The following is a 12829-nucleotide window of genomic DNA, read 5'->3' as shown; positions in this document are numbered from 1 at the left end:
ACAAACAGCTCTATGTTGCTTTGATATTTATCAATTTTCAGGAAACATGTGAAATAAATTTCAGGTCCATTTCATTATAGTGCCTAACAAGATTGTGTGAGGTAGACGAAATTGACCTTAAAACGATCGTATTGTCTTTTGATGTCCAAAAATAGGCAGATCGGACATATAAGGACTTTATCTAATGACTACATAAATTTGGGATTTATTATTATTATAATATTCTAATGAAACTGAAAATTGTATTTTTTTTTAGGATAAACAACAATTTTACCTGGCGTAGCCGTTCATTAATGTTTTTCTGCATTTATCTTCGAAAAATGGCGTATTTAATGGAATAGAACGTTAATACAGTAAACTTTCTCTTTTTTCTCCGCAATAGGCTATCAAAAATAATTTATCTAATGTGTATGTGGAAAATTATGTGAAAAGATAAAAAGTGGCAATTGTTACCTTTCATACCTTAAGTTTCGTTCATCTGATTCTGACCAATGCTTATATACTAAATATCTATTTATATGCCGCTATTATTGTTGTTGTTACCAATTATGTAAATCAATTGTATCTGATTTTATGCCCTTTATGGGCCCTGTTATTTGGGATATAAAAAAAAATCTATTCATTGATAAAACGTAATATGGACTGGTCCAGTGTCCAGTTTGCAGGTCATTTAATTTTCTGTACACATTCATGCACGCTCTGATTTAATCAATATACTCGTACGAAAAAGCATGAACAGTTTGAAGGTAATCTAATAATAACTTAATCCAATCAAATTGCATAAGATTCAATAACAATGTCAAGTCCACATCATAATGAGTAATAGAGGTAAACTGGGTAGGGAGAAAATGACAGATATTTCAAGTTAATATTTATGCAATAACGAATTAAAATTTGTCAACCAAAAGTTTTGCTACAATTTCGAAAACATGTCGTTCTGTATGGGTATAGTTTTCGGATCTTTCATTAGCGTATTTAAGGCTATAAAAAGTTTGGGCTTCAAAAGTTCACACAATTATTGACTTTATACAGAAAATTCGTCCTTGTAAAACATTTAATAGTTCACAAATGATACGCGATTTTAAAGTAAAATTATTTCTTAAAACACTGCAAAAAATTTCATTCATATTGATAAAGTGGTATCGTCATAAAGTGCGTTGAAATGAACAGTGGTATAGCAAACATCGAATTCCCTCACAAAATGTTATCACACACTACAGTAAGGGGAGTCAGTTAAGTTTGTCTATTTTTAGATACTATACAGGTAATCTTTTGACAACCTGTGTGACCTGTGTAGTGATTTTGATTTTACGATAAATTCATGAATGAACGATAATTTTATGAATGAACATGAGCACCTGACCTCTTTCTTAAACACCTATTAAACATATAAAACCGTATTTAATAAGGAGATAATTCAGTCAAATTTTCAGTACTAAATCAACAACTGAAATGATTCCATTTTTTGATGAAACATCGTACGAACGGAGAACGGAATCGCAGGTATACAAATGCACTTTTTTCCCTTGTAATGACCGCGGATCTATAATTTTTATAGATCGGTTGAAATCCCAAAACTAATTTGCATAATGGAAATTTAGGCGATGGCAATACATCGGAGTGACCTCAAGGTCATCCTCTGTAAAAATCGGATATCTTTAATATCTTTATCCTTTTATTTCATAGAATATAATTCTGATTGCTCTCAGCAGACGGTCCAGGCGATAACATATTCATATTATTGGGAGAATATATAGATTGATTTTATATCGCACTCACGTCATTGTGACAATAATGATGTATTGTGCAATGTGGTGCTGGAAGTGTTTAAGTGATTACATCTGTGGCTTTCTCCATTTCACTAGGGTATCCATTCATATCTGGTATTAGTATTGATCAGGTAAATGAATAGGAAATGCAAAATTGTATTTTGGTTCCATGGAGTTACAAATCATGAAATATTGGTCTACATATCCATTCAGATGTATATATACACATAGAATTTAGAAAAAAAGATATAATGGGTGTTTTTTGAAATAAAGACAATAACTTTTAGTTCGACCATTTTTTTAATTATAATATAGGAATTAGTTTGAATGCAGCATACAACAACTGCTCATTAAACCAGCAAAATCATTTATACACATGTACAGTAGGCTGCAGAGTTGACGTTATATTTGTTTTCTGTTTATTGTTTTGTACATTAATCAGACTGTTAGTTTATCTTGTTTGAATTGTATTATGTGTGTCATTTTGGGGCCTTTTATTGCTTGATTGCAATTAGGTATGGGTTTTGCTCATGGTTGAAGGCTGTACATTGACCTATAGTTGGATACTTTTACATCATTTGTTCTCTGGTGGAAAGTTGCCAATCATACCACATCTTCTTATTTCTATATGGTTAACATTATGTGCAACATGGGAACTATACATATAAAAGCTGTTTTGATAATGAAAACACCTTCATCCCATATTTACATGCAACTGGTCAAGATTTATATGAAAAATATTTACTTATTGAAATCAAAATCACTCAGGTGGATTATTTTAACTTTTCTTCAAATTATCCAATTTTGATTTCAGAAGATCTAGAGCAATTAAAAAAAGTTAAGACTGTTATCATTTAAATCACAAGTCTAGTAACTATGAAATTGTTCTAAGTCCTGAGACTTCATTGTCTTCAGGATGCAAATTAGATATTAAACTCTATATCTGCTTTTTGATGTACGCGGAACAGATTCAAATTTCAAATTGATAGAATTGATTTTTCCATAATTCCCTTTATTTATTTGGAGACTTTGACATAACATACCATTAGTCATTGTCACTTGAGAAATCATAAAACAGTCTAACAACAGAAAACTCTTAAATGTTTAAGGTTCATGACATATACAATTTTCCTTAATCAAGAAATTATTCTTGGGGAAATGGTTAATAAATTTACCCAGAAACTAATATCTATTGTCTCTGGAGATTGGTTCCTGGTTGCGTCAAACCAAGATTATTGTCATCTAAATCTTCTTAGTCAATTTTCATGTAGCTTTGATTGTATTGCTGACAAGGCTTTGGGAGCACTGTTTCTGTTTTTGGTTTTTGCGTATGTTAGGTATTGGTTTTTAGACTTAATTTGTAATATATCTTTATGGATATATATGTATTTGTTGTGGGTGTTTCTGAATAATAGATGATAACTTATACTTTTAGAGTACATTTGTACATAAATAACTTGGAAAGGTCATCATGCACTCTAAAAGATCAACTACTATTTTAGAAATTAGAAATGGTAATTATCACAAGAGTACTTAGAGGTCATTCGTATTATTACATCAGCTACTCTGAGGAGGATTTTTGTTTTTTCAAGGAAATGTAAAAGGAAGGTTTTAGTTGCGGTTTACTTAAATTAATTAAATTATCATGAAATTTTTTTATTTTGATCATTTTAAAAAGAGTCTTTTTTATCAACCAAATGTAATAAAACTTGTACACAATGCTTATTACCACAAAACACAGATCAAGTTCGAAATTGGGTGGAGTCACTTTTGCCGTTCATGAGTTATGCCACTTTATAAACATTTGCTGAATTTTTCGTTTCCGTTCTCTAACTTTAGTTTGCCTCAACCAAATGTTATGAAACTTATACACAATGCTTATAATCACAAAACGGTCTTAACTAAGTGAATCCTACATCTGTATGTGGAAGTTGACTCATGCATATTTACATGATTTACAAGTGGTGGCATCTGTGGCCCATAGACACATTCTCCCTTTATTTTTTTTTAAACATTAACAAATTCTTTATTGCACTAGTATCTAGAATAAGAGTCATGGTTGACTGATCACTACAAAGACTTTGACTAAAGTTAAGGAAGGATGTATGCTTTCTTTCTTAGTTGTCATGGTTGACTGATCATAAATATAAAAAAAGATGTATGATTGCCAATGTATATACCTTAATTCTCATAAATCAAAATCCATGTGAAAACTACCTACCAAAACAATGTACAAGGCTTAACCCATTCCATTTAAATATGCCATAAAGATCCCTCCCGGTGATAACAAAATGTGAAACTCACTAGAGTAACCTAACAGACTGATCAAAGCAAATAGAATTACCCGGTAAGTAAAAGCAATAATGGTAGACAGCAATTGCAACCAACAATGAAGTCTGGTAAAGATTAAAATTAAATAGCATAATCAATTGATTGGATAATAATTGGGCTGAATACAGGGGACAAAAAATGTCTTTGAATACTTAAGAAATAATCAATAATTTAGAGAAACAATGCTTTAACTGCAGATCTTCATCATGATGGTTGCTTGAAAGTAAATATTTGTTGAATTTGAATATATTTAAATGAATTATATTAAATGATATCTGGATTCAGAAACTTATTCCATCAGACATTGATTCCTTGTGCAATTGAGTCATTAAATCATGAATTTGAAACCTAATGATTAATTAATTTATTTATTTATTTTTTTTGATAAATGCTCATTTTACTTTTTTCCATAAATAAAAGGTAATTTTATAAACAATAAACGAAAAAATATTAATTCTAAAAACAAAAAAAAATGTATTTGAATTGAAGAGAGAGAACTTCAAAACTGTTTGCTATCAAAGTATTGATTGATTGGTGTTTAATGCCACATTCAGCACTATTGTGCTATTTCGTGGCAGTCAGTTTTTATTTGTGGAGGAAGCCAGAGTGCCCAGCGATCAAATTAAACATGTTAAAGTAAAACATTATCTCACTGTGTTAGATGCACATTTCTGGATTTTAAACATTATCAGGAACACTTGGATCATCAATTTTGAAAAAAATTGTAATAGATTTTATCACAATTCCCTGTTGATTTCAATCTTAAAAATATCTTCTCTACATAGTTATATTTTCAAATTTTGAAATGTGATGTAACTGAGCATTTAAGAATTTGAATATTCAACTATCAATTAAAAGAGTGGATAAATGTTGTACCACATCTCCTTATTTTTATAGTCAATATGGATAAATGGTAAAAATTTGTTCTCTTATGATTTAGTGCAATGTACCGAATGGAAATGACTGCAAATTCACAAGACAAATTTGTTCTTAAAAAAACACAGTTTCATACCAATTATTTTATTCCTACACTTTTCTCTTTTAGGTGCTGTAGAAGCCTGTCTGCTCCATGGACTGAGAAAGCGTGCTCTGGGTCTATTTAAATTGAGTACTACAACAGCTTTACTGCAGAAACTCTCCAAAAGTTGTGAACCTGCTGCACATGTACTCAAAGTATCTGAAAATCTAGAATCTGCAATAGAACAAAACAAGTAAGATTTTTTTATTTACATCAGTGACGACAGATCAAGACGGGGTGGGGATGGATTCAGTCAGGTTTGATGCCCTCGTTTTTCAGAAACTCTTTCAAAATCCTTTTAAAAAAAGCTATACAAATTATGTTTGAAAGTCACAGTGCTTCTTTTTCATGTTGGACCCATAAAAGTATGAATAGAAGCTCCTTTTAGAATAGATAGATTCTATCTGTTATATTCATAAGCTTGGATTAGGATGTCTAAAATCTGGGGGTCTGAAATCCAGGATTTTTATTTGAGATATATATCAATATTCATGATGTTCTTAGTGGACCTTTCACATTTTTAAATTAATCAGATCAACTTATTTATTTTTTTCATGAGAAACTTAAGCTGAAACAGATGAAACCAATTACTGATGATTCTTTTATTGTCCTGGGTACCAATTTCTGTAGATTGAGAAATCTAGTATTTTTGTAGATATTTTATTATATTATTAATTCGTGTATTTTATCTAATTTGATTCGTTCGGAGATAGTCACATGTTAAACTATATTTTCGAAGGTAGATAGAAAATGGCGGATAGCAAAAGTGATATTGCACGGTTACTTTTAGAATATCTAAAATCCGATATACTTTGTGACGTCATGTAATAAATTTCATGATATTATTAATTCGTATATTTTAACTAATTTGATTTGTTCAGGGATAGTCACATGTTAAACTATTTTTTCGAAGGTAGATAGAAAACGGCGGATAGCAAAAAGCATATTGCACGGTTATTTTTAGAATATCTAAAAACCGATATAATTTGTGACGTCATGTAATGAATTTCATGATATTGTTAAAAGTTTTAAAAAAATTATATTTATGATCGATTACTTGAAGAAAAACATCTTTAAATACATAAGATGTACAAAAAAACCATAAAAAATAAAATGAAAAGACAACTAATATGTTGTTATTGTCTAGGAGACAATATGATATCTATAAAATTCCAACAAAATCAAATGATCAACTATATTACACTGACGATTTTGATACAAATATCGTCGGAAATTAATAAAATAACAATTATAGCCTTTGTATGAGGTCAATACAGGATATATCGACCCAAAGAAGTATATTGACCTTGGACTTCGTCCTCAGTCAATATACTTCTTTCAGGTCAATATATCCTTGTATCGACCTCACACAAAGGCTATAATTGTATATTATGGTTTTGTAGATGAAACAGGCGTCTGGTGAAAAATTTTTAATCAGGTATCTATGATGAGTTTATTTGCCAAAGTCAGAATACAAGCCTATAATGGTTTACTTTTATAAATGTTGACTTGGATGGAAAGTTGTCTCATTGGCACTCATACCACATCTTCTTATATCTAACTATAGAAAAAATTGTATTATTTTGAATATTTAGATTTGAGTTTTTGCTTTACCCATAAAGTCCATGAAAATTGGTATCCTGAGGAATAATAGTGAACCCACAGTATTGTCAGTATTGTGCTAATAAAAAGACTTTAGGGTGAATGTCACTAGTACTGAGACAGAAATCCAGCAACCAGTTGATTTTAATAATGTTACCAAGTTTTGAAAATTTCTTTGTTCTTTTTTCTGGGTCAAAATAATGTTATAGAAGAAATGGAAAATTTTATAAATCTAAAAAATGCTCAAGAATTAAGCATTTAATACCTTAAACAGCATAAAGTTGCTATAGGGAAAACAGGACTTGAAGTGGAGGAAACAGTCACTGAAAGCATTTGACAGAAGACTAAGTACTAAATGTTAAGATGTTATTTTTAAATTTGAATTTTAATAAGATTGACGGTTTTTCATTGGAAAACATAATAATTAATTGTCATCTTTTTTGAGGGAGTAGGGACTGAGGTGGGGGATTTTGTGAACTTGCATCAGAGGAAATAGTCATTTACATGTCATGAAAGAAAGTAAACAAAGAAAAACAAGTGGTTAAGAAGTTTTGTAATAATACAGACAAAGTGTTTTACTTTTCCAGTGGTTGGTTGCTGAATATGTATCAAATAATATCTGGTTCTTTTTAAAATTCAATGATTAATCGAATCTACTGAATCAAGTAAATGAAATGACGCACTGACATATATCGGAAATATCCCACATCTCTTTTATTCATGATAAACATGGAATGAATATGCTGTTAGCTGGTGTGATGTATTAATTAAAGCTCATTGAAGAGGTGTCTCCTCAGTTATTGCACATATCTATACCATGTTCGATTGAACCTAACAGCAGAAATAGAACTCAATCACAATTCTATTGATTGAAGGGAAGGGTAATTAAGAGGACAGTATTTAGAACCCTGTTTCTGATATGTCAATTAATTCATATTAATTACATAGGTGAAATCTATCATGGGAGATTTAATCAATTTTTTTAACCATATTCAAAGGCAATACCATGAAACAGGATTTTAAACTTCTATCAGGTCTAGGAATTCATCTTATGTGAATACACCTTATCGCTATTTGGAAATCTGCACCGGTTGACCTGAGAATCTGCGCCGGTTGAACTTTTGACGTCATACAACAATTTTCCATTTTGGTGTCAGTTAATTTCTATTGTGACGTCAAAATTTTACGGGAACCTTTGTGATGTCCAGTTATGGCGGACGAATAGCGATAAGGTGTATGAGGTATACAGTAAAACAGAAATTAAATATCAATTTTAAAGTCCAAACCTTTTTCGCATGGTTTTATTTTCAAGTTTTTCTTGTTCCTGACTCTTTTCTTTCTGGAAGATGAAATTAGAGTGAGGGAATATTTTCTGGATTTGTCTTATTTATGAAATAAGGGAAAATAAACCCCTTCACAAAAACTTACCACTGTACAATATTTTTATGTTAAATTCAATTCTTTTAAGAACTAAAGTTACATCTGCATCAAGGGAGTATTACAACATCCCATCTAAAGTAAGTAAGTCATTGTGACAGGACGACCTATATTCCACGCTTCACTGACTCACAGTCATGTTTATGTCAGACTTCACCTATCAAGTTGTAAATAATGAGTGCAATTATATACAAGTTTGTATGACTTACTTTAAAGATACATATTTGATAGTATATTAACCTACCATCAAAACAAGTTACTCTCACAAGCATTTACAGTTATATAACATGATATTAGAATACATTAAAGGGCACTGAATACTTTTCATTCAAGAATAGTTTACTCTGAATTACATTTCATGCTTCATTGACTCTTGTAAGTTTGTTATTCAAGTTCAGTTCTCAAATATCAACAAATCGTTTAAAGGTTGATAATGCTTAAGTGACTAGGATTCTACCATTGGAAAAAAATATATGGTACAGATTTCTGTGGGTATGTCACATGCTTTTTGAGTAACCTTCATCTGGTACTCATGAGGTCAAAAGCTTGGAAAAACAAAAATATGAATAAGAACCAAAACAGATTTTTCTACCCTATATACCACATTGCCTCACATTCTCATTAAGAAAAAATTCACACACCTAATTAAATGGGCATTTAAAAAGTCAGAATGTGAATATATATGTTCAAACTCTTTTAGGTCATTTTTTAGTAGCAATAAACAAAAAAACTATGTCAATTGGACATGCTTTGATACTATATATGCCCTTGAATTTTTACTAGATAACATTTTTGTTCGCTTTGGAGATTCCGTATATCGTCAGGTTATCGGAATTCCAATGGGGACTAACTGTGCACCACTTATTGCGGACCTTTTTTTGTATTGCTATAAGTTACAATTTATGACAAAAATCAGCAAAGACCCATCGAAACAACATCTGATACACAAATTTAATAATACTTTTAGATATTTGGATGATATTTTGGCTCTCAATAATGACGACTTCAGTATGTATACTAAAGAAATTTATCCTGTTGAACTTACTTTAAATAAAGCTAATACTAACAATGACCACTGCCCTTTCCTCGATCTTGATATCTATATCATTAATGGAAAGCTTAATACTAAAATATATGATAAAAGAGATAATTTTTCATTTCCTATCGTTAATTATCCATTTTTAGATGGTGACGTTCCCTTGTCACCATCTTACGGTGTTTATATATCTCAACTTGTACAATTCGCTCGTGTATGTAACAATGTTTTAGATTTTAACGAGAGAAATTTATGTATTACTGAAAAATTATTACACCTGGGTTTTCGATATCACAAACTAGTAAAAACATTTACTAAATTTTATCATCGGTATAAGAACATCATTCGTAAATATAGCTCAACATGCAGACTTCTTATACATTCAGGTATTTCACATCCAATTTTTTATGGAAATATTCTTTATAAAGCACAAAAATGTCAGTATTCACCTCTGAAGTTAACAAAACCTTTAAATAGACTTATTAAGAAGGGATATAGTTACGATACTGTTGTCAGGTCATTAAAGATTGCATAATTTGGCGTTAATATTGATTCACTTATAGGGTCTTTGCATCGGCACTAAACACATTTATTTAAAAACCAGTTGTTGGCATGACACAGGTTATGTTCTTCTCATATATGTTATGATGGTATGATACTAAACCCCTAACGGGAAGGATTGTGCCTGATATTCATATGATGAAGAAATAATCTTTCAATCAGTTTAATTGAAGTCTGGAGCTGGCATGTCAGTTAACTGCTAGTAGTCTGTTGTTATTTATGTATTATTGTCATTTTGTTTATTTTTTTTGGTTACATCTTCTGACATCAGACTCGGACTTCTCTTGAACTGAATTTTAATGTGCGTATTGTTATGCGTTTACTTTTCTACATTGGCTAGAGGTATAGGGGGAGGGTTGAGATCTCATAAACATGTTTAACCCACGCCGCATTTTTGCGCCTGTCCCAAGTCAGGAGCCTCTAGCCTTTGTTAGTCTTGTATTATTTTTAATTTTAGTTTCTTGTGTACAATTTGGAGTTTAGTATGGCGTTCATTATCACTGAACTAGTATATATATTTGTTTAGGGGCCAGCTGAAGGACGCCTCTGGGTGCGGGAATTTCTCGCTGCATTGAAGACCTGTTAGTGACCTTCTGCTGTTGTCTGTTCTATGGTCGGGTTGTTGCCTCTTTGACACATTCCCCATTTCCATTCTCAATTTTATTACTATATTAATTAGTTCGGATAGCAAAAACTGTCTGAGGTCAATACCCCTGAGGGAGTTGCAACCTTGATTAATTGTTCTTTTCTGACCCACAGTGTAATGTTTAATAGAAATCTACTTCCTGTGTTACAAGAGACCATTGACCTAAATGGTATTTGTTATACCATCGACTTAATAAAGTGCTGGTATGTAGTGATATGGTAAATTGTTTTCTTCTGACTACTTGATAGTACATTGATTTATCTGTCTCCACATGCATTTAAACTGTAAGATTCTTATTAAAGCAGTGGATTGATTCCAATTACCTTTCAAAGATATTTATATTGTGCTTCTCTTATGTTAAATTTTGATCCAAATGGTTGGTTGATCCCATAGCAAAACAAGGATTTTGCGATATGAAAAAAAGGGGGGACCTTGTATCTGCCTCTCCTCTGACTTAAGGTTCATCATAACAAATGGACAAATATGGCCGTATTTTCACCTCAAAAACTACTCTGTGTACAGACTTACCTGTGCAGTTTGGAAAGTTTTAAGGCCTGGCATCCACTAGATATATAAAAGTTAATTTCATTTTGCATATCAGAAAGATAAAATCTTTTCTGGATTATGATGGGCATTTTTTTTTCGTTCTTGTTTTAGAGATATGCCCCTTTACAAATGGAAAATTGCCGTTCTCTAACTTTAGTTTGTGTTAACCAAATGTTATGAGACTTACACACAATGCTTATTACCACAAAACTCAGATCAAGTTCAAATTTGGGTAGCGTCACTTTTACCGTTCTTCGGTTATGTCCCTTTATAACATCATATGCAAGCGGGGGCATCATCTGTGTCCCATGGACACATTCCCCATTTATTTTTTTATTTAAATGATTTATGGTATTTACATTGCAGAACACAGACTTTGCCATATTAGAACAAAAGGGTGAAATTGTTATTGAATTTTGAGCTCTGGTCACAATTTTATGTTGTTAGATTAATAACTATGCTTAAATTGATAACCAAGGATCTCATTTATACAAATACATATTATATGGCACAGTTCATAAATTGATAATGGTTTGTCTGTTGTTGGTGTGCAACCTGAGACTATGGTACAGATTCTTGTTATGCTTAATGTTATACTTTAGTCCTTTACAACAATGTTACTCTGCACATTTATCTACTGTTATCTTATAGTACTAATTTTTAGTTAATCTATTTTAATAATAAACAGTATACTGTGGGCAAATTCTTCATCTTTAAAAAATAACCCCCAATGAAATCTTAAGAATTTGAAGAAAGTTTTGTATCACCAGCCCAGTAGTCAGCACTTCGGTGTTGACATGAATATCAATTATATGGTCATTTTTATAAATTTACCGTTTGCAAAAGTATGAATTATTCGAAATACTAAGGATTTTCTTATCCTAGGCATAGATATCCTTAATGAGCCGTATTTGGCACAACTTTTTGGAATTTTGGGTCATCAATGCTGTTCAACTTTGTACTTGTTTGGCTTTCTAACTATTTTGATCTGAGCGTCACTGATGAGTCTTGTGTAGACGAAACGCGCATCTGGCGTATTAAATTATTAGCCTGGTACCTTTGATAACTATTGTTAAGCCCAGAAATACAAAAAAAAAACCTTTTAGAAATGGAATTTTTGTGGAACAAAAAGAGAAAATTACTGTGGGTTGGTTTATTTTCATTGATATAGATTTTTGTGTATCGAGGAACAATTGTAATTTTAAGAATATTTGATTCCTTAATGGATTCTGCTAATTCTGCAAACACACGCATACGCTGATAGAAAACTTGTGCTTCGTGAAACATTTGGATTTGTGGTTTACCTGTACCCACAAAATTCACAAAAATTTGTATCCCATGAACAATAATGAATTCAAAGGAACTGATTTTTTTACCTCTATTTACACTACATATAAAAATAAAAAATATGTGGTATGATTGCCATTGAGACAACTCTCAAATGACGTAGAAGGTTACAGTTCCGTTTCTTATTTCTTCTTCCTGTTAATAAATATATATAGCAGTATGGTACTGTCAATTCCTTTGAGGTTTAATATTACAATTAATTTTCTTGTTTTGATTCTTTATGTCTGAAGAAATATACAGCCATCTAGTACATTATATTCCTTTGAGGTTTAATGGCCAAATTACGATCTTGTTCTCATTTCTCTTCCTGTTTAGAAACAAGGTATAGGACAATGTCTCATTCTACAAACAGCTTTCATTGTTGCAAACAACATAGCCTTTAGCTAATTCTGCTATGTTTATGTTTATAAAATGCTATTCATATCTACACATCCCACGTATCGGATAAGGATATTGAACTTGGCATTTGAAGAATCTGTGGCTCAGTTTTGTTGATTTGTCCTATGAATAAATGAAGATAGTCCCAAGTTATACCT

At 31.3% G+C, this 12829-nt stretch overlaps 1 protein-coding gene and 1 long non-coding RNA gene across 7 annotated transcripts in view; one reads left to right on the top strand and one right to left on the bottom strand.

Annotated features, from left to right (window-relative positions):
- LOC127712999 (small G protein signaling modulator 1-like) overlaps positions 1-12829 on the top strand; it is a 361281-nt gene that overhangs the window by 14520 nt on the left and 333932 nt on the right. For all 6 annotated transcript variants that reach the window (XR_007987360.1, XM_052219585.1, XM_052219583.1 and 3 more), the window contains exon 4: positions 5146-5311. Coding sequence is in view for 5 of the 6 variants with exons in the window: in XM_052219585.1 (XP_052075545.1) it covers positions 5146-5311 (166 nt within the window). In the remaining variant the exon portion in view is untranslated. The remainder of the gene's footprint in view (positions 1-5145; positions 5312-12829) is intronic.
- The window catches only part of LOC127713015 (uncharacterized), a 40848-nt gene that overhangs the window by 2469 nt on the left and 25550 nt on the right, over positions 1-12829 (bottom strand). The gene's annotated exons all lie outside the window — the stretch shown is intronic.

The sequence above is a fragment of the Mytilus californianus genome, unplaced genomic scaffold (assembly GCF_021869535.1).
Source record: "Mytilus californianus isolate M0D057914Y unplaced genomic scaffold, xbMytCali1.0.p SCAF_8, whole genome shotgun sequence".
Lineage (NCBI taxonomy): Eukaryota > Metazoa > Mollusca > Bivalvia > Mytilida > Mytilidae > Mytilus > Mytilus californianus.
The sequence above is the reverse complement of the archived record's forward strand: the minus strand, read 5'-3'. Positions and strand labels throughout refer to the sequence as shown.